General features: G+C 43.5%; 1 protein-coding gene across 3 annotated transcripts in view; it reads right to left on the bottom strand.

Moving 5' to 3' along the window:
- LOC138672968 (4-hydroxyphenylpyruvate dioxygenase) overlaps positions 1-27,854 on the bottom strand; it is a 110,210-nt gene that overhangs the window by 7,178 nt on the left and 75,178 nt on the right. For all 3 annotated transcript variants that reach the window (XM_069761450.1, XM_069761447.1, XM_069761449.1), the window contains 4 exons: positions 13,422-13,511; positions 13,015-13,121; positions 11,681-11,758; positions 2,021-2,183 (listed from right to left, as the gene is read on the bottom strand). In XM_069761450.1, coding sequence (XP_069617551.1) covers positions 2,021-2,183; positions 11,681-11,758; positions 13,015-13,121; positions 13,422-13,511 — 438 coding nt within the window. The remainder of the gene's footprint in view (positions 1-2,020; positions 2,184-11,680; positions 11,759-13,014; positions 13,122-13,421; positions 13,512-27,854) is intronic.

Below are 27,854 nucleotides of genomic sequence, written 5' to 3'. Positions count from 1 at the left end.
AGAAAGTGAACATTACTCAATTATGTAAGAACCAGGGCTTAATAACTAAATGTTTTACATATTGTGGTCACACCTTTCACGTACCCATGAAATTCGGATCCAAAATTAAGATATTTATGGATACAAGAACGCAATGTGAATTTACACATATACAAGCAATACTGCAGCTGTAATAAATCCACAGCGTATAAAGGATTTGGTGAATGCAGGGTGTTAATGGAGACTGCTGGGTGGACAAGCAGATGTAAGCAAACCTCTCCTGGCCCCAGAACTATATATTCATCATTAGAGACAGCCTCTTGCAGAATGCAGCCCTGCTACAGGCGTTGCTGGAAAACAGCTAGCCATCCATTTCCATTGAAGCAGTGACATACTGACAATGGCAGCAGGCCATGCGGCCGCTATGGTGCCTGTGAGCCGGGAGGGCCTGGTGCCAGCCCATCATCGCATATTCACCTGTATCTGCATCCTGGATAGGATCGGGATATGGGGAGTGCATTAAACTCCATGGAGGACTATGGGGAGTGCATTATACACTAAGGAGGACTACGGGGAGTGCATTATACTCTGGAGGACTATGGGGAGTGCATTAAACTCTATGGAGGACTATGGAGAGTGCATTAAACTCTATGGAGGACTTTGGGGAGTGCATTATATTCTATGGAGGACTATGGAGAGTGCATTATACTCTAAGGAGGACTATGGGGAGTGCATTAAACACTAAGGAGGACTATGGGGAGTGCATTATACTCTGGAGGACTATGGGGAGTGCATTAAACTTTATGGAGGACTATGGGGAGTGCATTATACACTAAGGACTATGGGGAGTGCATTATACTCTGGAGGACTATGGGGAGTGCATTAAACTCTGGAGGACTATGGGGAGTGCATTATACTCTAAGGAGGACTATGAGGAGTGCATTATACTCTATGGAGGACTATGAAGAGTGCATTATACTCAATGGAGGACTATGGGGAGTGCATTTACATACATCTTCCCACCTGTTTGCTTTCATCTATTTCCACTCGTCTCTGGCTCTGTGAGCTGTCAGTCAAAGAAGAGTGGGGGAGGTGATATTGGGTAAACAAGCAGGTGGAAAGGTGCATGTAAATGAGTGGAACCACCTTTGTGTACTGAGCGGAGGGACCTAGGTTGAACAGTCATTCTGTGCTGACATACACCAGATGCAGTGTACAGATCAAAGCAGTTACAGCACAATTCAACATCCTGTATTCTGGATCAAGGCAGCAACATAAGGTAATGAATAGAATCTGTCAGTAGGTATTTGCTAATTAATCAATATTTAAGGCGACAATGAAGAGAGTTGTATTCAGCACCCTTCTGTGTGTCCCTCCTGTGTAAAATAAAGAAATTAAAATGGCGTGGGCTCAACCCCAATCCTATTACCCCACTTGCCAACGCCACAGGGTAAGTGGGAATAGCAAGGCTAATTGCCAGATTTTGTGCATCCTATGGATGCGCCATTTCTGGGGTGGCTGATCTTGGTAACCTGGGGGTGGGCAATATCTCTGCCCCTTCCCAGGCTATTAATATCAACCCACAGCTGTCTGTTTAACCTTTGCTGGTTTGAATTTATAGGGGACCATATGTAATTTCTTTTCCTGGGTCACCTGTAAATTCACCAGCAGAAGCTAAGCAAACAGCTGTGAGCTGTTATTAATAGCCTAGGAACCTTATTGGGTATTGTCCTTTGTCCCAGATTATTAACATCAGACCCCAGCTGTGAGCTTTCCTTCTGCTGGTTATGAAAATTGCGTGGGAGCCAATTCTTATTTCATTCTTTATTTTACACAGGAGGGACACAGCTGCTGCTGAATACAAATCCAATCATTGTCGCACTGAGCTCGGCGCAACCAGGAGACAATGATGTGAGCTGTCTTCAGCAGCCGGCACCTGGGATCGCGAGAACTGAACTGCATTTCCCAGGCGCCGGTACATGTCATGGATGTAACAGCTGATAGCCCACTAATGATATGCCATCAGTAAAACATTTGTTACCTGTATCTGTGACTTTTTCTTCCCAGGAGCTGGTTCATTTATTGGCATTTTGATAGTCTCCTCATAATTTGTCACCACAATTGAACGCAGGGCACTGTAGTCTGTATAAATCTGTTTGTCATCTACAGACCAGAATCTGTGGAAGAGCAAGCACTTTTGATACCTAAAATTACATAGAAATTTTTAAATGTGTTATATTTTTTATTCAGTATCTATATATATAATTGCCTAAGGGTTTTTCCGTCTGTCTGTCTGTCCTGGAAATCCCGGCTCTCTGATTGGTCGAGGCCGCCAGGCCTCGACCAATCAGAGACCGGCACAGCATCGACGTAGAAATCCCGCGTCTCTGATTGGTCGAGGCCGCCAGGCCTCGACCAATCAGCAACGGGCACAGCGACGATGATGTCATAAAGGACGTAGAAATCCCGCGTCTGATTGGTCGAGGCCGCCAGGCCTCGACCAATCAGCAACGGGCACAGCGTCGATGATGTCATAAAGGACGTAGACATCTCACGTTTCTGATTCAGCGACGGGCACAGTATCGACGTAGATATCATAATGGTTGCCATGGTGACGATGATGTCATAAAGGTTGCCTCGACCAATCAGCGACGGGCACAGTGTGCCGCGAATTCTGGAATCATCATTGTCCATATACTACGGGGACATGCATATTCTAGAATACCCGATGCGTTAGAATCGGGCCGCAATCTAGTGATAAATATATGTCATTAATTTAATCCCTAAGGAGAGGAGTCCACTGTATAGCCGGCAGGGGCAGCTTTGTTACCTAGCTGACACCTAGCAATTGGCAGGATCAAAAAGGACTCCAACAATTTAATCCCCTAGATCAGACCTGGGCAAAGTGCGGACCTAGACAGCCGTGGGGCTGGAAATCAGAGGTCCACAGGCAGCATGATGCCCGCTCACCCGCCCTGTTTCCATGTGTGCCGCGGCTCTGCGTGGCGCCGCTGACTCCTTGGTAGAGGAGGGGCCTCCAGCCACTTCCTCCACCAATCTGCGTGTGACACAGCTGACGCGATGACGTAATTTCATCGTGTCAGCTGTGTACTCCGCAGAGTCCACGCACTGGAGGCAGGGAGAGAAACAGAGCCAGGGAACAGGACCGACGTGAGTATGTAGTGTTTTTTTTCCTTATGTGTGTGGGCTATTTGGGTGAGCATGGTGCAGCTATGGGGGTGACATGGTGCTGCACACATGGGGTGACAACATGGTGCTGCACATTGGGGGTGACATGGTGCAGGACATGGGGGGTGACATGGTGCAGGACATGGGGCGATATGGTGCAGCACAAGGTGCAGGACATGCAGGGTGACATGGTGCAGGACATGGGGGGGTGACATGGTGCTGCATATGGGGGCGACTGGTTGCACATGGTGCTGCAAATGGGGGCGACATGCCACACATAAGGAGGCTATGGGGCCATCGTACAGCACAGGAAGAGGCTATGTGGGTGACATGCTGCACATGGTGAGGCTATGGGGGCGACATGCCTACCGCCTCAATGCATTAATGTAAGGATCCCTGTGTGGCCTATTTAAAAAAAAAAAAAAAAAATTGTTCTCATTCACTTTATGCAGTTAATAGCCCTCTGTATCTGTACTGCTACATACTTAGGCAGTTAACTGGTTCATGCAGCTTTACATGAACACCCGATCCTTACACTATGGCCGGTCCGAATAACTAAAGCAATTCTTATCATCCACCTCTCGTGTCTCCCCTTTTCCTCATAGTTTGTAAGCTTGCGAGCAAGGCCCTCATTCCTCCTGGTATGTTTTGAACTGTATTCCTGTTATGCTGTAATGTCTATTGTCTGTGCAAGTCCCCTCTATAATCTGTAAAGCGCTGCGGAATATGTTGGCGCTATATAAATAAAAATTATTATTATTATATAGGTAGGCTGTTGGGTTCATGCAGTGTATATAGGAAGACAAAGTGGGGCTTATGCTGTACATAGGGAGGCAGTGTGGGGCTCATGCAGTATATAGGGAGGCTGTGTGGGGCTCATGCTGCATATAGGGAGGCTGTGTGGGGCTCATGCAGTATATAGGGAGGCTGTGTGGGGCTCATGCAGTATATAGGGAGGCTGTGTGGGGCTCATGCTGCATATAGGGAGGCTGTGTGGGGCTCATGCTGCATATAGGGAGGCTGTGTGGGACTCCTGCAGTATATAGGGAGGCTGTGTGGGGCTCCTGCAAGGTATACAGAGAGGCTGTGTGGGGATCATGCCGCAGCTGTGTGGCTCATGCCACATATGGGGGAGGTTGTGTGGGGTTCATGCCGCATATGGGGGAGGCTGTGTGGGGCTCATGCCGCATATGGGGAGGCTATGGGGGCGACATGCAGTGAGGATAGGGAGGCTGTGTGGGGCTCATGCCGCATATGGGGAAGCTGTGTGGGGCTCATGCAGTGTCTATGGGGAGGCTGTGTGGGGCTCATGCCGCATATGTGGAAGCTGTGTGGGGCTCATACAGTATATGGAGGGAGGCTGTGTGAGGCTCATGCAGTGTATATAGGGAAGCTGTGCGGGGCTCCTGCAATGTATATAGAGAGGCTGTGTGGGGCTCATGCCGCATATGGGGAGGCTATGGGGGCGGCATGCAGTGTATATAGGGAGGCTGTGTGGGGCTCATGCAGTGCATATAGAGAGGCTGTGGGGCTCATGCTGCATATGGGGAGGCTATGGGGGGTGACATGCAGTGTATATAGGGAGGCTGTGTTGGGCTCATATAGTATATATAGGGAGGCTGTGTGGGGCTCATGCAGTGCATATAGAGAGGCTGTGCGGGGATCATGCAGAATATATAGAGAGGCTGTGCGGGGCTCATGCAGTGCATACAGGGAGGCTGTGTGGGGCTCATGCAGTGTATATAGGGAGTCTGTGGGGCTCATGCTGTGCATATAGAGGCTGTGTGGGGCTCATGCTGCATATGGGGGCGACATGCAGTGTATATAGGGAGGTTGTGTTGGGCTCATACAGTATATAGGAAGCTGTGTGGAGATCATGCAGAATATATAGGGAGGCTGTGCGGGGCTCATGCAGTGTATATAGGGAGGCTGTGTGGCTCATGCCGCATATGGGGGAGGCTGTGTGGCGCTCATGCTGCATATGGGGGAGGCTGCGTGGGGCTCATGCCGCATATAAGGTCCTGTGGGGGCTCATACGATATACAGAAGGGGCTGTGCTCGGGTTCAAATGATATATAGGGGGATTTCAGCATACTTAATTCTGCTCAATATACAAATCTGATACAATTAGTATTAATAAAATTATTAATAATAATTAATACAAATTATCAATTATTAATAAAATTATCAATAAATAGTATTAACAAAATTATCATATGAACTCTAGCGTGAGAAAATATTCAGAAAAATTCCCACGCTAGAGTTCATATGAGTTTATGCCACCAGGGGGCGCAGCACCGCAAGTCAACCATGCTGCATTCCATTCATTCCCCAGGCTCCTGGTTGTAAAATTATTCAACCCCTTCAGATGGATTTACATCATGGGACATGACTGTACGGCGGACAGGTATGGGATATTGTTTTTTTATTTTTCCTTTTTTTCCAGAACATCGAGGGTCGTCAGTTGGATTGAGAGTACAATAAAGATATTAAAACCCATGTGTATTTATTTCATTAAAATACTTTATTGATAATGTGTGTGTTTTTTAAACCTTTATTACTATTGGATTAATAATGGATAGGTGTCTTTTTGACACCTCTCCATTATTAACCAGGCTTAATGTCACCTTACATTAGCACATTAGCAAGGTGACATTAACCCCTTATTACCCCATATCCCACTGCTACTCAGGAGTGGGAAAAGAGTGGCTAAGTGCCAGAATAGGTGCATCTTACAGATGCGCCTTTTCTGGGGTGGGGGGCAGATGTTTTTAGCTGGGGGGGGGGGACAATAACCATGGTCCCTCTCTAGGATATTAATATCTGCCCTCAGTCACTGGCTTTCCCACTCTGGCGGAGAAAATTGCGCGGGAGCCCACACCAGTTTTTTCTGTGATTTAACCCTTTATTTTAACACCCAGAGCTCCCAAATTTTACAACCACAATCTACTAACATTATTAGTGAGGAATATGTAAAAATATAACGGATATGAAATGGTTTACTGTATGTAAACCATGTCTCAGATCTTGTCGGGTTTGATAAGGAGATAGCAAAAGCCGGCAATTGAGTTACAGGCTTTTCTGCTATTTAGCTCTGTATGAAATATATATATATATATATATACATATATATATATACATATATATATGTACCGTATATACTCGAGTATAAGCCGACCCGAGTATAAGCCGACCCCCCTAATTTTACCACAAAAAACTGGGAAAACTTATTGACTCGAGTATAAGCCTAGGGTGGAAATACAAAAGGTGAATTTCAATAATAAAAATAGATCATTATTTCCCCATAGCTGTGCCATATAGTGCTCTGCATTTCCCCATAGCTGTACCATGTAGTGCTCTGCACCGTTCATTATTTCCCCATAGCTGTGCCATATAGTGCTCTGCACTGTTCATTATTGCCCCATATAGTGCTCTGCACCGTTCATTATTGCCCTATAGCTGTGCCCCATATAGTGCTCTGCACCGTTCATTATTGCCCTATAGCTGTGCCCCATATAGTGCTCTGCGCCGTTCATTATTGCCCTATAGCTGTGCCCCATATAGTGCTATGCACCGTTCATTATTGCCCTATAGCTGTGCCCCATATAGTGCTCTGCGCCGTTCATTATTGCCCTATAGCTGTGCCCCATATAGTGCTCTGCGCCGTTCATTGTTGCCCTATAGCTGTGCCCCATATAGTGCTCTGCACCGTTCATATTTCCCCATAGAAAGCTGTGCCATTGCCGCTGCTGCTGCAGTAAAAAAAAAAAAAACACATACTCACCTCTCTTGCTTGCAGCTCCCAGCGTCTGGTCCCGGCGTCTCTGCGCACTGACTGATCAGGCAGAGGGCGCCGCGCACACTATATGCGTCATCGCGCCCTCTGACCTGAACAGTCAGAGCGCAGAGACGCGGGGAAAATGGAGCGGCGCCCGGCGGCTGGAACGTGGACAGGTGACTATGCGATACCTACCTGGTCCTGGCGTCCGGCTCCTTCTCCCGGACAGCTGTCTTCGGTGCCGCAGCTTCTTCCTCTATCAGCGGTCACCGTTACCGCTGATTAGAGAAATGAATAGGCGGCTCCACCCCTATGGGAGGTGGAGCCGCCTATTCATTTCTCTAATGAGCGGTCATACGTGACCGCTGATAGAGGAAGAACTGCAGCACCGAAGACTGTGGGACGGCAGGGGGAGCGTCAGGACCGCTGGAAGCAGGTAAGTATGCCTCAGCGCCCTCACCCGCCGACCCTGCCACCCACCTTGACTCGAGTATAAGCCGAGAGGGGCACTTTCAGCCAAAAAATTTGGGCTGAAAATCTCGGCTTATACTCGAGTATGTACGGTATATATATATAAATATATATATATATATACACCGTATATACTCGAGTATAAGCCGACCCGAGTATAAGCCGACCCCCCTAATTTTGCCACAAAAAACTGGGATAACTTAATGACTCGAGTATAAGCCTAGGGTGGAAAATGCAGCAGCTACCGGTTAATGTCAAAAGTAAAAATAGATACCAATAAAAGTAAAATTAATTGAGACATCAGTAGGCAAAGTGTTTTTGAATATCCATATTGAATCAGGAGCCCCATATAATGCTCTATAAAGTTTGATGGGCCCCATTAGATGCTCCATATTAAAATATGTCCCATATAATCCTGCATAAGCGTTATGGCCCCATAAGATGCTCCGCACAGCCACTTGCCCCTTATAGTGCTGCACAAGTGTTATGGCCCCATAAGATGCTCCATACCGTCACTTGCTCCTTATAATGCTGCACAAGTGTTATGGCCCCATATGATGCTCCGCACAGTCACTTGCCCCTTATAATGCTGCACAAGTGTTATGGCGCCATAAGATGCTCCGTACAGTTACTTGCCCCATATAGTGCTGCACAAGTGTTATGGCCCCATAAGATGCTCCATACAGTCACCGGCCCCATTATAGTGCTGCACAAGTGTTATGGCCCCATAAGATGCTCCGCACAGTCACTTGCCCCATTATAGTGCTGCACAAGTGTTATGGCCCCATAAGATGCTCCATACAGTCACTTGCCCCATTATAGTGCTGCACAAGTGTTATGGCCCCATAAGATGCTCCATACAGTCACTTGCCCCATTATAGTGCTGCACAAGTGTTATGGCCCCATAAGATGCTCCATACAGTCACTGGCCCCATTATAGTGCTGCACAAGTGTTATGGCCCCATAAGATGCTCCGCACAGCCACTTGCCCCATTTGCTTTTGCTGCCATAAAAAAAAAAAAATCACATACTCACCTCTCCGTCGCTCAGGACCCGGCACTTTTACCTGCTCCTCATGCGGCTCCGTCTTCGGCACGGACGTTCAGCAGAGGGCGCGCACTGACTACGTCACCGTGCCCTCTGACATGAGCGTCACTGCCAGAGGACGCTGATGATGGAGCCGCACTGGAACGAGGAGCGGTGAATATCGCGCAGCGCTTCCCCTCCCCGTATACTTACCTGCTCCTGGCGCTGCGTCCCTGCTTCTTCCCCGGCGCTGCATCTTCTTCCTGTATTGAGCGGTCACCGTTACCGCTCATACAGTAATGAATATGCGGCTCCACCTCTATGGGAGGTGGAGCCGCATATTCATTTCTGTAATGAGGGGTACCATGTGACTGCTCAGTACAGGAAGAAGCTGCAGCGCTGGAAGAAGCAGGGACGTGCAGGGACCGCGCCAGGAGTAGGTGAGTATAATTACACAGCTCCCGCTCCCCCTCCCCTGCTGACCCCTGGGTATGACTCGAGTATAAGCCGAGAGGGGGACTTTCAGCCCCAAAAAATGGGCTGAAAATCTCGGCTTATACTCGAGTATATACGGTATATATATATACAGTATATATATGTCTCACTGGCCTATATATATATATATATATATATATATACAGTTAGGGCCAGAAATATTTGGACAGTGACACAATTTTCGCGAGTTGGGCTCTGCATGCCACCACATTGGATTTGAAATGAAACCTCTACAACAGAATTCAAGTGCAGATTGTAACGTTTAATTTGAAGGGTTGAACAAAAATATCTGATAGAAAATGTAGGAATTGTACACATTTCTTTACAAACACTCCACATTTTAGGAGGTCAAAAGTAATTGGACAAATAAACATAACCCAAACAAAATATTTTTATTTTCAATATTTTGTTGCAAATCCTTTGGAGGCAATCACTGCCTTAAGTCTGGAACCCATGGACATCACCAAACGCTGGGTTTCCTCCTTCTTAATGCTTTGCCAGGCCTTTACAGCCGCAGCCTTCAGGTCTTGCTTGTTTGTGGGTCTTTCCGTCTTAAGTCTGGATTTGAGCAAGTGAAATGCATGCTCAATTGGGTTTAGATCTGGAGATTGACTTGGCCATTGCAGAATGTGCCACTTTTTGGCACTCATGAACTCCTGGGTAGCTTTGGCTGTATGCTTGGGGTCATTGTCCATCTGTACTATGAAGCGCCGTCCAATCAACTTTGCAGCATTTGGCTGAATCTGGGCTGAAAGTATATCCCGGTACACTTCAGAATTCATCCGGCTACTCTTGTCTGCTCTTATGTCATCAATAAACACAAGTGACCCAGTGCTATTGAAAGCCATGCATGCCCATGCCATCACGTTGCCTCCACCATGTTTTACAGAGGATGTAACATAGTAACATAGTTAGTAAGGCCGAAAAAAGACATTTGTCCATCCAGTTCAGCCTAAATTCCATCATAATAAATACCCAGATCTACGTCCTTCTACAGAACCTAATAATTGTATGATACAATATTGTTCTGCTCCAGGATGACATCCAGGCCTCTCTTGAACCCCTCGACTGAGTTCGCCATCACCACCTCCTCAGGCAAGCAATTCCAGATTCTCACTGCCCTAACAGTAAAGAATCCTCTTCTATGTTGGTGGAAAAACCTTCTCTCCTCCAGACGCAAAGAATGCCCCCTTGTGCCCGTCACCTTCCTTGGTATAAACAGATCCTCAGCGAGATATTTGTATGTGGTGTGCCTTGGATCATGTGCCGTTCCCTTTCTTCTCCAAACTTTTTTCTTCCCATCATTCTGGTACAGGTTGATCTTTGTCTCATCTGTCCATAGAATACTTTTCCAGAACTGAGCTGGCTTCTTGAGGTGTTTTTCTGCTAATTTAACTCTGGCCTGTCTATTTTTGGTATTGATGAATGGTTTGCATCTAGATGTGAACCCTTTGTATTTACTGTCATGGAGTCTTCTCTTTACTGTTGACTTAGAGACAGATACACCTACTTCACTGAGAGTGTTCTGGACTTCAGTTGATGTTGTGAACGGGTTCTTCTTCACCAAATTAAGTATGCGGCGATCATCCACCACTGTTGTCATCCGTGGACGCCCAGGCCTTTTTGAGTTCCCAAGCTCACCAGTCAATTCCTTTTTTCTCAGAATGTACCCAACTGTTGATTTTGCTACTCCAAGCATGTCTGCTACCTCTCTGATGGATTTTTTCTTTTTTTTCAGCCTCAGGATGTTCTGCTTCACCTCAATTGAGAGTTCCTTTGACCGCATGTTGTCTGCTCACAGCAACAGCTTCCAAATGCAAAACCACACACCTGGAATCCACCCCTGACCTTTTAACTACTTAATTGATTACAGGTTAACGAGGGAGACGCCTTCAGAGTTAATTGCAGCCCTTAGAGTCCATTGTCCAATTACTTTTGGTCCCTTGAAAAAGAGGACGCTATGCATTACAGAGCTATGATTCCTAAACCCTTTCTCCGATTTGGATGTGGAAACTATCATATTGCAGCTGGGAGTGTGCACTTTCAGCCCATATTATATATATAATTGTATTTCTGAACATGTTTTTGTAAACAGCTAAAATAACAAAACTTGTGTCACTGTCCAAATATTTCTGGCCCTAACTGTATATATATATATATATACTGTACTGTATATATATATATATATATATATATATATATATATATATAGACTGTATATGTTTTCACGAATATTTGAGCCCATGGATCCATTCTATGTCCATTTTGCAAGCTGGCGAGAAAATCTCGCCGTACGGATGCCATACGGATTACACGGATAATTTTTGGAGAACAAAAATCACATCCTCGCATTGAATACGGATCACTGTTCAGGAACTTTTCTGGGTATTTCGGCCGTAAAAAATGGACCGCATTTTGATACGTTAGGTGTGACGCCGGCCTTAGACTTGGGTGTGTGTGATCCAAATTCAGCCACCTATCGGCATGAGAAAAAAAATTGCTGCACTGCTCCATAGTATCACATTGGGCCGAGTGATAAAACATTGGATAGTACTCGGCCAGATTATACGCTCACGTGTATGTGGCAAGATGTGGCATTGATTTTGGAAGCAAACAGCCAGGCTTCTCTAATCCGTTACAGTCCCTTTAAAGTCACACTATATAAATAATGCCTTTATGCTGTAGAATTAGTGGATGGCAATGGAAAGAGACGTTTGTAGTTTGGCTATATTTTTTTATTACCAGTTCACAATGGGCTCCATTGCATTATCAGGCTGGTTTCCTACAATGTGATCAATGAAGTTCAGGCACCCTGGTGGTCTGTAAGAAGAAGAAACATTCATTAATGTCGTACACAATGTTTCTGATAGTGCATGAAATTTATGAAAATATTCACTTTGTTATGTCAGTATTGTTTTTTGATGTAGTTGAAATCATACAAGAATACAAAATTAACTTGTGTTGCAGTGTGATAAATGACAGCTTTAATGGAACAGGTAATATCTATGCTATTAAAGCAAATCAGTCTCCAGGATTGTGCCATATAATCTGAAAGTAGCAAAATGTAGAGACAGAGACCCTGATTCCAGCGATGTTTCACTTACTGGGCAGCTTAATATCATTTTTATAACATCATTGTTTTATCAGCAGGAGATTATCACTAGAGGACTAGTATACCACATTCACGGGCTCTGTATAACCCCACCCCCACCACTGATTTGCAGCTTTCTGCCTATGCACAGTGTACACAGAAAGCTGTTAATCAGTTATGTGGGTTGGGTTATAGAGAGTTTAGCATTCAGAAAACTGGTAGATCTGCATCAGATAAATCAGGGATTTTATCAAAATGGTAGCAAGCAGCCCAGTTAGTTACAGATTGCTGGAATCGGGGTATCTGCCTCTATATTACGCTGCTCTTGGATGGGGTAGTAAAATCCTGGCGACAGATTCCCTTTAATACAATTAATGGACGCTTTTTATTCGATTTGACCATCAGCAGACCATCAATGTATTCGTATTAAATTTGTTTAACTACTTAATGCACAATCAATAATTGACAAACCCCTTTTTCGTAAAAGTTATTCAAATATTATGGGATTTATAGCTCTTGGAAAATGCTGTTATATAAAAATGTCAAAATAAAAAATATCAATATTAACCCATTTAATCTCATGCAGCACCAGGACGGATGTTCTTGCAGTTCCCCTTGGTCTTTGTTAACTTCCCTTGAATATTTTTAACAAAGATATTAAGTAAATCCAAGTGGCCCTTCATCCATACAGTGACTTACTGGCTCGTACAAGATAGCTTTATTGCCGGGAAAGAAACAAAGACTGGTGGGAACCACAAGGGCTTCCGTGCTGGGTATGCCAGGATTACAGTATAGTTTTTTGTTTTTTTAAATTGATCGTATTTTCTATCGAACATATAACAAACGACCACGACATAAGCAACAAACCTAATAATTCTGTGATTCTCCATGTATTGTGTGTGTGCAGAGAAAGCCTTGTGATGGTTTTGTATGAATCTTTTTGTGTTGTTTTAGTAATATTATACTTGTTTCCAGTCTCACTCACAATGAAGGTAACAGTGGATCACTGTAAAGAGGCTTTGTAAAACCAGGGAGGAAGACACCTTGATATGGCCCCAGGTATTCAACCAGGGTATGTGTAGTATCTCCATACTGCAAGAGAAAAAGGTGAAATAGTAGCATGTGTATTCATCAGCTACCAGTTCTATCATTACTCCTAGAAAGAATGTGCTCCAGGCTAATAGCCTAGGAAGTGAAATGAAGTTCCCCCTCCCAGTCACTGTCAGAAGGGAAAACTGGCTCATCAGAGAAAAGTCAGTGATCAAAGCCATAGAGTGTAATCACTGGACAAAGCAGAGCCTGGGGGAGATCTCAGTATATATATATATATAATATCTGGTGTCAGAAGAGAGGCTGATAATTCAATCAGCCCTAGAGAGAGTCACAACGTACCGTCTGTATCACTGCATATTTAACTCTGCCACCATCATCCTCTTCAATCCAAGGCTCTTTAACAACGACCGCTCCTCGTTCCTTTGCTTTCTTTAAATAAACAATGACATTTGGTTCAAAAAGTTAGAAAACGGCAGGAAAAGTAATGTCTTCTTGTTGTAAAGTCCAACTATAGAAATGCAGTTGATTTATAAGAATAATAATCTTTATTTTTATATAGTGCTAACATATTCCGCAGCGCTTTACAGTTTTGCACACATTATCATCGCTGTCCCCGATGGGGCTCACAATCTAAATTCCCTATCAGTATGTCTTTGGAATGTGGGAGGAAACCGGAGAACCGGGTGGAAACCCACGCAAACACGGAGAGAACATACAAACTCTGTGCAGATGTTGTCCTTGGTGGGATTAGAGCCCAGGACCCCAGCGCTGCAAGGCTGCTGTGCTAACCACTGCGCCACCGTGCTGCCCATAGATTGCCTTGTGCAGGCGTGTACTATGGAGGACAGAGAATGAACTTCAATCCAATATTGCAGCCAGCATGCAGCCAGCGGGTAAGGAAAGGGTGAATCAAACACCTGAAAACTCCACCCATATGAGCGAAAACCGGTCCCGCCAAATTCAGGTGACAGGTTCCCTTTAAGTGATTTTTTTTATACACAGATATGGATTCTGGAGGTGGAATTAAGGTGCCATACCCGGAATTGCCCAGAATCGCCAAGTGCCTGCCTTATATGCTTGACCACTCTCCTCTAGTTTAAATATAGGGGACTGGTGATGGGGTATGGCAGACGTGCCAACTATTTACTTTACCCACATTGTGTTCACAGTGAAATAAATTCCAGGGGTCTAACGTAGACAAGCATGTAAACTGTAGCACATATAAAAAAAAATAATGTATGATGTAATAAAAAAACCCACATGACAATACAAGATGTATAATAATACAATACCGTGAATATAACAATTACTTCCCTGACCAACTAAAATATAATATACATAATCCCAAATACATTTGTGCTTCAGGTGGGAGGGTGTCTGCAATCTGCATAGGGTATAATAATTTTTTTTTTAAATGTATAAAAATTACAGGGGAGAGACTGAAATAAATATATCAAATAAAATATATTAAATTAAATTGCTAATTAAATTAGTCAATATGTATGGAAAAGAATGTGTGCATTCTACAGACTTATATGACTTCTGCCCAAAGTAGCACAATACCTGGATCAATCACACCCACAGTGCCAGCACAGGCCCAGAAGAAGCCACTAGGGCGAAACTCCGAGCTGGCTCCATGACATTGTTATTGATGTGATTTTATGCGTGCTAATAAGTTTTTAAGAATGATTTTGTAAGTAGTAAAAAAAAATCCTTCATGAGATAGAAGACTCAACTATTTCTTTACTGTTGCTAGACAAGAAGATAGAAACAGATGTACAAAGTGGGCAAAAGATGTATCGCCTGTTCTGGCATTCTGGCATGAGTGTGGATTGGTGCCAGGTATTGTGCTACCTTTGATAGGAGAACTCTGAAGCCTGCACACTTTCTTTTCTGAATATATGTTATTCACATGAAGTGGCATCAGATCTTATTAGTTAAAACAGCTTAATTCTTTATAATGTTTCATATTCAATATTTATCACAACATAAGAAAGTGCAAAACAAGAAAGTGATCTCCATTGTATAATTCTATACAGTCTGCAAATGAATAAATTGAGCAGATTAGATCACTAAGTGACAAAAAGTATTTTTCAATCTACTTATAGACTATTATATGAAAACTCATTTTCTCATCCAGCTATTATTATTATTTATTTATATAGCACCATTGATTCCATGGTGCTGTACATGAGAAGGGGTTACATACAAGTTACAGATATCACTTACAGTAAACAAACTAACAATGACAGACTGATGCAGAGGGGCGAGGACCCTGCCCTTGCGGGCTTACATTCTACAGGATTATGGGGATGGAGACAATAGGTTGAGGGTTGCAGGAGCTCCGGTATTGGTGAGGCGGTAGCTCCGGTGTTGGTGAGGCGGTAGCTTCGGTAGTGGTGAGGAGGCAGCGGGGTCAGTGCAGGCTGTAGGCTTTCCTGAAGAGATGAGTTTTCAGGTTCCGTCTGAAGGATCCAAATGTGGTTGATAGTCGGACGTATTGGGGCAGGGAATTCCAGAAGATGGGGGATATTCAGGAGAAGTCTTGGAGGCGGTTGGGTGAGGAGCGAATACGTGTGGAGGGGAGAAGGAGGTCTTGGGAGGACCGGAGATTACGTAAGGGAAGATTGAGAGATATATGGAGGAGACAGGTTTTGGACGGCTTTGTAGGTCACTATTAGTAATTTGAACTGGATACGCTGAGGGAATGGGAGCCAATGAAAAGATTTGCAGTTCTGACCATAATAAAAAAAATCATTCAGATGGACCAAAAACATATAATCTTTTCCGAACCCAAATATTCTGTTGAGATAGCCAATTCTGCATTTTTAAACTATGGGAGGTAAATAAACACGAAGCAAAATTGCAAGTGAATGAGGCCTCTGATTACTGCAACCTTGAGACATATATGACATGCCAGCCTGTCCTTCCCTGCATAGTGCATCATTGTAAGGGCTCGCCTCCCACCGCTTTACCCTCCTCTTATTAACATGTCGTTTTCCAGTAACATATGTATATACCAATCAGTGGAGACGTGTTTACAGACAGTATGTCACTCTTCTATATTTACAAGATGTGTTTTACATCTTTTTAATTTTTATCCTGATGCTGTATTATTCATTGCTGTTGCACAGTAATCCTGACCATGGCCGGAACATTGAGGCATTGACGGGCACTCATATTCACTTTTATAGCCTACCTACAAACATTTAGTTTAGTCAGCGAATTTATACATAGCACTACTTATATCAGTTTTAGAGTTTATTGCGTCATGTTTTACGACTATACTAGATGTTTATTTAGCGACCTCCTAAAAACTTTACTTAAGCTATCTTCATTATTCACTACGTTACGTTATGCTACTTAATTTTAACCTATTGTGCTATACTAACCGACTATTTGAATGATTGCCTGTCTCCCCTATTGCTATAGGGGTTTATTTTTCCCTACCCTCATATCCCACCCTTCCTTTCCATCCCTTCCTAACTTATCCTTCCTTGTTAAAAATTAAAATTCTCAATAAAAATTATTGGAAAAAAAAAAAAAGAATATCATTTTATCAGTGGCACTAATTCTGCTTACACAGAGCGATGTGCTGCCGAGAATGATCATTTTTAAGCCAGTTTCAAAATCATCGCACCCGAAAAACAAGCGTTTTGCTAGTTTGTTGAATGTTTGTTGGCAAATTTAGACCGGCTATTAGCGGGAAATGCTTTTTATTGCAATAATTAACTTGCCTAACTGGGCCCTAACTTTGAAAATCTTGGTAGCACTCCTGTGCTATGTGTAATCTAATGAGGCATGCTGAAGCCATTTACTACAGATCATGCATTACATTATCACGCCATCTGGTGGACACAATAATGTATTGTTAGTAATGTGTAAACCATTTAGTTCAGTACCCATAATAATAAACCTGGTATGGAACATTCAGTACATAGGCACCATTTCCACACTAGAACACGTGTGCTCTAAAAATCAATTTACTACAACTTCATTTCACACTATAACAAGCGGAAAAAATACGAGTGTGATACTACGGTAGTGCCCAATTGTTAATTTTATGGCAATATCACGATTAGCTTATGGTAGTCCATTATCAAAAGATTAGAGCCGTGTATGACCTAAATACCTGATTTATTTAGGGTAATTTCAGGAGTCACATGACCTTAACATTGTTCCCTTTGAATATTAGATTAAAAGGAAAAAAAGTCTAAGTCATCACTGCCTGTATCGCTAATCTTACCAGCTCTGTTCACACTTGGGTTAATGGGTAATGTTATTTTTTACTTATTTTTTTGCCACATTCAGACTTCTGTTTTTCAAGTACTAGTAAATCATTGTAGAGGCCAGACTGGTGGCAGGAGTCACTTGACACTTGTGCCTCCTTATTTGTGGTGAAGTCCAGTGTAGAGGGGTTGCCCGAGGCTTCTTCACTGCCCCACACATGGTTTTATCATTGCGTTAGCCATAGCTGTCTGTCACTACGGTACAAGCACAAGTGCTCTACCCCTGGCGATCTCAATATCTCTCATAGATACAATTACAGAAATCCTGAAAATGTTAACTAGAAGCCCAGAGACCCAAATGGTAGGGAATTCTAAAGTGCTTGTATGACTGAGGAATGGAAGTTATTTTGAAAGTAGTAAATAAATATTACAGCCCCCGTTACAGTATCTAGGCCATGTTCTACCTGCCGCGACCACCTCTCTACAACATAGGCATAGCCACTTACTCACTAGTCCCATGACTCCCATTTGATGATATGCATCAAATTTGTGCCAAAAAAATACAACTTTTCTAATCAGTTGCCAAATTTGAAAAGTGATTTAAAAAGTGGGAATGGTTTCCAAATTTCGGATTATTTTACAATGTTGAGTTCCAAAAACCTAAATTTTTTTTTAAATTCTTACACAACTTGCACATAATAAGCCTAGATAGGCAGCTTTACCCATGGCCGTATTTAGAGTTTCTGCTGCCCTAGGCACTTTTATTGCTGCCTCCCCCTTTGGTGAGTATGACACTATCGGCAGTGACTTTGCCATAAATCACTGATGTGAAAGTTGCCTTTTGCAGAAGATTCGGCAGTTTTTCTGCATCTGCCGTGTAACGGATCACTTACGGCAACACTGCGTTTGGCTTCATTCATTCCCTATGAGATTTGCGGCACTTGCTGTGATCTGGCAAATGCGGTACCATACCTCCAAACTTTTGAAAAAGGGAAAGGTATAAAGTTTGCGGCGCACTATGTGCGCCGCAGCAAATTTTCCACGCCTCTGACCACACCCATTTCACAACTAGTCACACCAATATCCACGTCCCAACCACACCCATTTAGCACTGCTGATCACACTGTTTCATCTACTATATAATTGTCTAAGGGTCACTTCCGTCTGTCTGTCTGTCTTTCTGTCTGTCACGGATATTCATGGGTCGCGGCCTCTGTCTGTCATGGAAATCCAAGTCGCTGATTGGTCGTGGCAAAGCGCCCACGACCATTGCCATAGTCTGGCAGCGAAATGGCCGCTGCTTTACTGCCATGCAGTCAGCGCTGAGCGCTCACACAGGGTTAATGCCAGTGTTAATGGACCGCGGTGTAACGCACTCCATTAACGCTGCTATTAACCCTGTGTGACCAACTTTTTACTATTGATGCTGTGTATGCAGCATCAATAGTAAAAAGATCTAATGTTACAAATAATAATAATAATAAAAAAAAAAAAGGTTATTCTCACCCTCCGAGGTCGCGCTGTCCTCGGCAGTGCAAGCGGCAGGTTCCGGTGCCAAGGATGCTATGCGAGAAGGACCTGCCATGATGTCACGGTAATATGACCGCAATGTCATCACAGGTCCTGCGCTCATACCAACCCTGGGACCGGAAGCTACCACGTGCACCGCACACAGGCGCCAGGACTTCAAGGGCCCTTCGGAAGATGAGTATATGTTTATTTTTTATTTTAAGTCTTTTTTAACCACGCATATAGTGCCCACATTGCTATATACTATGTGGGCTGTGTATACTACGTGGGCTGTGTTACATACTGCGTGGGCTCTGTTATATACTACATCTCTGCTATATACTATGTAGCTGGGCAATATACAACGTGACTGTGCAATATACAACGTGACTGTGCAATATACTACGTGCTCTGTGTTATATACTACGTAGCTGTGCAATATATTATGTGGCTGTGTCGGTTCTGTTATATACTACGTCGACTGTGCAATATACTACGTGGCTCTGTTATATACTACGTGGCTGTGCAATATACTACGTGCCTCTACAATATACTACGTGGCTATGTTATATACTACGTGGCTCTGCTATATGCTACGTGGCTGACCAATATACTACATAGCTGTGCAATACACTACATAGCCGTGCAATACACTACGTGACTGTGTTATATACTACGTGGCTGTTCAATATACAGTTATATGAAAAAGTTTGGGCACCCCTATTAATCTTAAGCTTAATGTTTTATAAAAAATTGTATTTTTTGCAACAGCTATTTCAGTTTCATATATCTAATAACTGTTGGACACAGTAATGTTTCTGCCTTGAAATGAGGTTTATTGTACTAACAGAAAATGTGCAATCTGCATTCAAACAAAATTTGACAGGTGCATAAGCATGGGCACCCCACCAGAAAAGTGACATGTTAAGAGGATAAAAACTTTGAAGTGAGTGCTTTAATATTTTAAATAATTTCTCACAAAGTTTAACCGGTTTCCGACGTTGGACGTAATAGTACGCCAATGTCGGACTCCCACTATTTGGTGCGGGCTCCGGCGATGACGCCCACCTCCTTTCCGAGCACATGTCAGCTGATATATACAGCTGACATGTGCCTGCGATCCCACCTGCAGCTCTTAACTAGTTAAATGCCTCTGTCAATCTCGGACAGCGGTATGTAACTCGCGCTTACTGGAAGAGTAATGAGAAAAAAGTAAAAACATCAGAATTTGTGGTTGCCGCAACATTGTATGAAAATGCAATAACGGGCGATCGAAAGATCGTATCTGCACCAAAATGGTATCATTAAAAATACCAGCTCAGCGTGTAAAAAATAAGCCCTCACCCAACTCCAGATCTCAAAAAATGGAGACACTACGGATATCGGAAAATGGCGCAATTTTTGTTTTTTTTTTAACAAATTTGGAAAAAAATTTCACCACTTAAATAAAAAAGAACCTAGATATGTTTGGTGTCTTTGATCTCGTAATGACCGGGAAAATCATAATGGCAGGTCAGTTTTGGCATTTAGTGAACATGGTAAAAAAAAAACAGCAAAAAAAAAACTGGGAATTGCACTTGTTTTGAAATTTCACCATACTTGCAATTTCTTTCCCGTTTTCCAGTACACAATATGGTAAAACCAATGGTGTTGCTCAAAAGTACAACTCGGCCCGCAAAAACAAGCCCTCACATGGCCACTTTGACCTAAAAATAAAAAAGTTATGGCTCTGAGAAGAAGGGGAGCGAAAAACGAAAATGCAAAAATAAAAATACCTCTGGTCGTTAAGGGTGTCTTCACGCGTGGCAGATTCGTAGCAGAAATTTCCGATAATGTCCTAGGAAACTGTATTTGATCATGTACATTTTTAAATGTAAATATATGATGCACATGGATGTCACACTATGTAAAAAAAAACTGACACATGGGTGAAAATCAGATTAAAACTTGGACAGTTTTTGATACCATTGTCTGCTCCCGACCTTACCGAGACTGGTTACGGTATATATATTTTCCCAAACACCTTTATGCACTTTGTTACAAACGATTGTTGTTGTTTAGCAACTAGTGTTGAGCATTCCGATACCGCAAGTATCGGGTATCGGCCGATACTTGCGGTATCGGAATTCCGATACCGAGATCCGATACTTTTGTGGTATCGGTATCGGATCAATAGGGATGTGTAAAATAAAGAATTAAAATAAAAAATATTGATATGCTCACCTCTCCGGCGGCCCCTGGACATCACGCTGGTAACCGGCCGGCTTCTTTGTTTAAAATGAGCGCCTTTAGGACCTGAGAATGACGTCGCGGCTTCTGATTGGTCGCGTGCCGCCCATGTGACCGCCACGCGACCAATCAGAAGCCGCGACGTCATTCTCATTCACTAAACTCCTAATTCTAGGAATTGAGGACCTGCAAATGACGTCGCGGCTTCTGATTGGTCGCGTGGCGGTCACATGGGCGGCACGCGACCAATCAGAAGCCGCGACGTCATTCTCAGGTCCTAAAGGCGCTCATTTTAAACAAAGAAGCCGGCCGGTTACCAGCGTGATGTCCAGGGGCCGCCGGAGAGGTGAGCATATCAATATTTTTTATTTTAATTCTTTATTTTACACCTCACTATGGATCCCAGGGCCTGAAGGAGAGTTTCCTCTCCTTCAGACCCTGGGAACCATCAGGATACATTCCGATACTTGATGTCCCATTGACTTGTATTGGTATCGGATATCGGTATCGGCGATATCCGATATTTTTCGGGTATCGGCCGGTACTATCCGATACCGATACTTTCAAGTATCGGACGGTATCGCTCAACACTATTAGCAACTGTATGGAAATTCCTACAACTGCAGAAGTGAAAATAGCGTCACCAGAAGCCTGAGGCAGGTCAGGGGTGGTTAGAAAATATATCTGACTGGTCTTTTTTTACCTCTTGCTTTTATAACCCTATGCAATGTGAATAATCTTTTCTCATATTCCATTTGTTTTTGGTGACAACAGGAACAAAAATATATTGCAAAAAGTTCTAGGACCTGTCAGGTCCCTTAAGCGTTGGAAACCACCTGTATGGTTATGTATAGTTTGTACTTATAGCAGCATTATAATAAAGTTGTTCAAGTTACAATCTAAGTATATGGGCCCATGGAGTCAGGAGTTGACCCAGAGACCCATCTCCAGCATTACAGAGCTAATTGCAGAACCCTGGAAAAATCAGGGTAAACTCAGAAAATATTGAATCTTTGCATAAATTTGATGTATTTGTCAGTAAAAATTTTAAAATGTATGAAATACTTATAATTGCACATAAGTAAGTATACCATAGAGATATCTGACTAAAGATCTAAAAACAATGAAATGTCAAATTTAGGGAAAACCAACATTTGTGTCAGACTCAAAATGTAGACAAGACCTGTATTGGATCATCTAATCTTCCAATCATTGTACTTCAAGGACCACTGGAAATCTCACGATGGACGATGTGAAAGCACTTCCATAAGGTAGGTTGTGATTGACATCCTTTATGCAGCCACTTCATGGTCGGACCGCTGTAACGTCATGCACATGTGCAAGATTTATGTCCGTCTTCTCATGAAGAAGAGTGGATGGAAAATTAGATGATCAGGGCCAGGGCTAGCCTGGAGGAAGCAATGACCTGACAGATTAGTACTTAACATGTGATCCACGGCAGAATAAAAATAATTTTATAAAATACAGTACAGAGCAAAAGTTTGGACACCTTCTCATTTAAAGATTTTTCTGTATTTTCATGACAACTGAAAATATGTCTTATATTCTAGGTTCTTCAAAGTAGGCACCTTTTGCTTTGATGACTGCTTTGCACACTCTTGGCATTCTCTTGATGAGCTTCAAGAGGTAGTCACCGGGAATGGTCTTCCAACAATCTTGAAGGAGTTCCCAGAGATGCTTAGCACTTGTTGGCCCTTTTGCCTTCACTCTGCGGTCCAGCTCACCCCAAACCATCTCGATTGGGTTCAGGTCTGGTGACTGTGGAGGCCAGGTCATCTGGCGTAGCACCCCATCACTCTCCTTCTTGGTCAAATAGCCCTTACACAGCCTGGAGGTGTGTTTGGGGTCATTGTCATGTTGAAAAATAAATGATGGTCCAACTAAACGCAAACCGGATGGAATAGCATGCCGCTGCAAGATGCTGTGGTAGCCATGCTAGTTCAGTATGCCTTCAGTGTGAATTTACAATTTTCAGTCATGAAAATACAAAAAAATCTTTAAATGAGAAGGTGTGTCCAAACTTTTGCTCTGTACTGTATGTAAGCATTACATTGTAACTTCAGAAGCTTTATTAAAATTCCATTATAGTTTATATATACAGTGGGGAAAACAAGTATTTGATACACTGCCCAATTTTCAAGTTTTCACACCTACAAAGAATGGAGAGGTCTGTAATTTTCATTGCTTTTAATAATAATAATAATAATAATCTTTATTTATATAGCGCCAACATATTCCGTAGCTCTTTACAGTTAAAAGCTTCAAACACAACAGTCATAAGTAACAATGTTAACAATACAATAATTAAAGCAACACAAGACGACCCTGCTCGTGAGAGCTTACAATCTACAATGAGGTGGGGGAGATACAAAGCACAGGTGTGTATTTACAATGATGGTCCAGCCATCTTCAGGGAGTGGGGGATAGATGGAAGTAGTGCTTTTACACTTCTACTGTGAGAGACAGAATCTTAAAAAAAAAAAAATCCAGAAAAATTACATTGTATGATTTTTACTTGATTACTTGGCATTTAATTGCATGAAAGAAGTATTTGATATAATACAAAAACAGAACTTAATATTTGGTACAGAAACCTTTAGTTGCAATTACAAAAGAGATCAGATGTTTCCTGTTGTTCTTGACCAAGTTTGCACCCACTGCAGCAGGGATTTTGGCCCACTCCTTTATACAGACCTTCTCCACATCTTTCAGGTTTCGGAGCTGTCACTGGGCAACGTTGAGTTTCAACTCCCTCCAAAGATTTTCTGTTGGATTCAGGTCTGGTGACTGGCTAGGCTACTGCAGGACCTTATAATGCTTCTTACAGAGCCACTCCTTAGTTGCCCTGGCTATGTGTTCCGTGTCATTGTCATGCTGGAAGACCCAGCTATGGCCCATCTTCAATGCTCTTACTGAGGGAAGAAGGTTGTTGGACAAAATCTTGTGATACATGATCCCATCCATCCTCTCTTTAATATGGTGCAGCTGTCCAGTCCCCTTTGCCGAAAAGCACCCCCAAAGTATGAGGTTTCCTCCACCATGCTTCACGTTTGGGACGGTGTTCTTGGGGTTGTATTCATCCTTCTTCTAAACACAGCGAGTAGAATTGATATGAAAAAAGTTCTAATTTGGTCTCATCTGACCACATGAGCTTCTCCCATGCTTCCATTGGATCATTCAGATGGTCATTGATGAACTTTAAATGGGACTGGACATTTGCTGGTGTGAGCAGGGAGGCCTTACTTGCCATGCAGGATGTTAGTCCATGACGGCGTAGTGTGTTACTAACAGTAATGTTTGAGACTGTGATCCAAGCTCTCTTCAAGTCATTGACCAGATCCTCCTGTGCAGTTATGGGTCAATTCCTGACCTTTCTCAGAACCATCCTTAGCCCACGAGGCGAGATCTTGCATGGACCAAAGAAGATTAACAGTCATCTTGTGTTTCTTCCATTTTCTAATAATTGTGCCAACAGTTGTTGCCTTCTCACCAAGCTGCTTAGATATTTTCCTGTAGCCCATCCCATCCTTGCACAGATCTACAATGTTGTCCCTGGTGTTCTCAGACAGCTCTTTGTTCTTGGCCATGGTGGACATGTTGGAGTGTGATTGATTGTGTGAACAGGTATCTTGTATACAGATAAGAAGTCCAAACAGGTGCAATTAATATGATATGGTGCTTTATTATATTTTAGGCTACGTCCCCACTGTCAGTATTAGTCTGCGCTTTGGACACAGCACATGTCCGCTCGGTCCAAAGCGCTGCCGGCTTTTGAACGCAGGCGATTCCGCATGTGTTTATTGAACCGTGCGGAATCACCGCGCCCTATACATTGGATTGGTGAAATTTATCTTGCGGAGACTGAGCATCTCTGCAAGATGAATAGACATGCTGCAGTCTGGAAAGACGCGGTACATGTCAGTCTCCGGAGGGAAGCCAGAGGCGTCAGTGCCGCATAGTGGAAATGGGATTTCTAGAAATTCTATCCACTATGCTGAAACATCTGTCCGCTGCGGTTTGCATGATGCGGATGTACACAGCGTCCAACCCACAGCATTTACTGACCGTGGGAACATACCCTAACAGGAGACATGGGCATCAAAGGATTAGGTGTAAAGGTGAGCATAACTTTACTTTTTTAATTCAAATAAATGTGTCAGTGTTTTTATTTCAATTAAAGGACTTTATTCTGGTGTTTTTTTTTTGTTTTTTTTTTTATAATCTAACTATGAGGTTAGTAATGGGGGTGTATTATAAACTCTTCTCCATTAGTAACCCCTGGGCTTAATGTTGGATGCCATAAAACAACTGACATCAACCCCAAACCTATTACCCCACTTTCCACAGCACCAGGACAAGTGGGAAGATGATGGTCAAAGCACCAAAATTGGTGTATCTAATGTCCATGGCCTATTCCTGCTTTGAGAATACCAGCCTTCAGCTGGCGTGGGACCCCTTTAGTCTTGATAAGTAGCCATGATAAAGCTGACAGCTGGGGGTTTTAGCCCACAGTTGTCGGTTCTGCCTGCGCTGGTTATCAAAACTAAAAGAGACGCCATGTAATTTTTTACATTTATTCCACAGGCGCCGGCTGATGAATACATGGTCAGACAGGTCCTGGGGGTTCACAGCCAATGAACTCACTTCACCTATGTGATGTCAGCGCGAGCGCGGTGGGAAAATTTCCCACTGCAGTCATGCTGACGTCAGAAAGCTGAAGTGAGTTCATTGGCTGTGAACTCCCAGGACCTGTCTGATGGCACTGGGAGCAGGAGAACTTTCTCATGCTGGCAGTGCCATCAGACAGGGAATAGGAGTTCACACAAAGACACTGAGCACACACTGCCCAGTGTCTCTGCTGGAATGCAGGCTGTATGGTATCATCATGCAACCTGCCATGTAGATGGAGCAGAGCCAGACCCGTCGTGGGACAAATGTGTTATCATCATCTCTGCAGAAAGGTGAGGAATATTGTTGTTTTTTTTTTTGTTTTTTTTTAACTCTTGCAGACGACAATGGTGCTGGTGGAATGGGCGATTTCATAAGCATGGTTTAATTAAGATTTATTAACCCCTTCGTGCCATGCGCCGTACTAGTACGGCGCTGTGGGCCCTGCATTTGTGCCAGACGCAGTACTAGTACGGCGCCGCCATTTTCCGGTCACCGCGTGGCATCGCGGTTCCGATGGCTGCTGTCCCTGACAGCAGACCATCTCTGCACGTAGCCCTGGGGGGCCGCACCGCCCCCCGCATCGGCGATCTCTGTGATTGGCTGGTCAATTCTGACCAGCCAATCACAGCGACATGACAATAAAGTTAAAAAAAAAAGCATGTGACAGGCTGTGATTGGTGCTGTGTGATATCGCACCAATCACAGCTGTCACAGGTGGGGTGTTCGCCACATCACCTCACCTGATTAACCCCTATGGCGCTGATTGGCTGAACAATAGCTTCTAGCCAATCAGCGCCAAAGGGGTTAATTTAAAATACCAATCACCGCCCTGCACGCCATCTTTCTCTCAGATTTGGCGTGCAGAGCGGTTGTCCAAGCCCCTCTGTCTGACCTGAGTGAAGGAATCCATTGGTGGCCAGTGTGATCAATCCGGTGATCTCCTGCCCTCCTGTGCTGTGCTGATCTCCAGCTCCGTGCTCTGTGCTTGTGCTCTCTGCTGCCATCTGCCTGCTGTGTGAGGCCTGTGATCACAGCAGCAGCACCTCCCCCACCCCTTTCCCATCCCCCATCCCTGTTCCAGTACCCCCTCCCTCCCCCACCCTCTAATTGAATTTTTTGCGCACTTTTTTGCGCTTTTTTTCCTGTGCGCGGCGTCCCACGCAGAGCATTTGTGCTCTTCCTGTGTCCGCAACGCTCTGATCTGTATCGCTGCTGATCAGAGACTGCGCCACAGGACTTTTTTTTTTAGCTAGTTAGCGTAGCGGACATTGCAGTCTAAGCGACGTCCGTTTTTTGTTTTTTTTTTAGAAAAAAATAGTAGTTAGTACAGTGTAGTTTCAGACATAACAAGGTAGCGTAGCCGGCGTCCGTGTTTAGTGATGTCTCTCCATCCCTGTTCCAGTACCTCCTCCCCCCTCCAATTCAATTTTTAGCGCAATTTTTTGCACTTTTTTTCCTGTGTGTGGCATCCCGTGCAGAGCATTCGTGCTCTTCCTGTGTCCGCAGCTCTTTGATCAGTATCGCTGCTGATCAGAGACTGCGCCACAGGACTTTTTCTTTTTTTTACCTAGTTAGTGTAGCGGACTTCGCAGTCTAAGCGACGTCCGATTTTTTTTTTCTTCAAAAAAATAATAATAGTAGTTAGTACAGTGTAGTTTTAGACGTAGATTAGCTGGTTTCACAGCGTTAGTGACGACCGGTCTTTTTTTTAGAGAAAAAAAAAATTGTACAGAGTAGTTTAGTGGTAGCGTGTTAGTGTAGCCGGCGTCACAGCGTTAGTGACGACCGATCATCTTTTAGAAAAAAAAATCGTACAGAGTAGTTTTATTGGTAGGGAGGTAGCGTCTTTTTTGTATAAAAAAATCTGCTATCGCCGGATAATCTCTAGTGCATTAGGGGAGCGTACGTCACACTGTTAGTGGCGTAACTTTTCTTTTGTAAAAAGAATAATTACTTGCGTCGCCTAATTTTTAGTGAGTGCTTTTGGGGAGCGTACGTCACATTGTTAGTGGCGTTCAGTTTTCTTTTGTAAAAAGAATAGTTGCGTCGTCTAATTTTTAGCGGTTTGGGGAAAAAAATGGCCCATTCGTCAACAAGCGCTATTCACCAGAGG

Source organism: Ranitomeya imitator, chromosome 3, assembly GCF_032444005.1.
Source record: "Ranitomeya imitator isolate aRanImi1 chromosome 3, aRanImi1.pri, whole genome shotgun sequence".
In the NCBI taxonomy this organism is placed as follows: Eukaryota; Metazoa; Chordata; class Amphibia; order Anura; family Dendrobatidae; genus Ranitomeya; species Ranitomeya imitator.
Note: the sequence above shows the minus strand (reverse complement) of the source record. Positions and strands in the feature narration are given on the sequence as shown.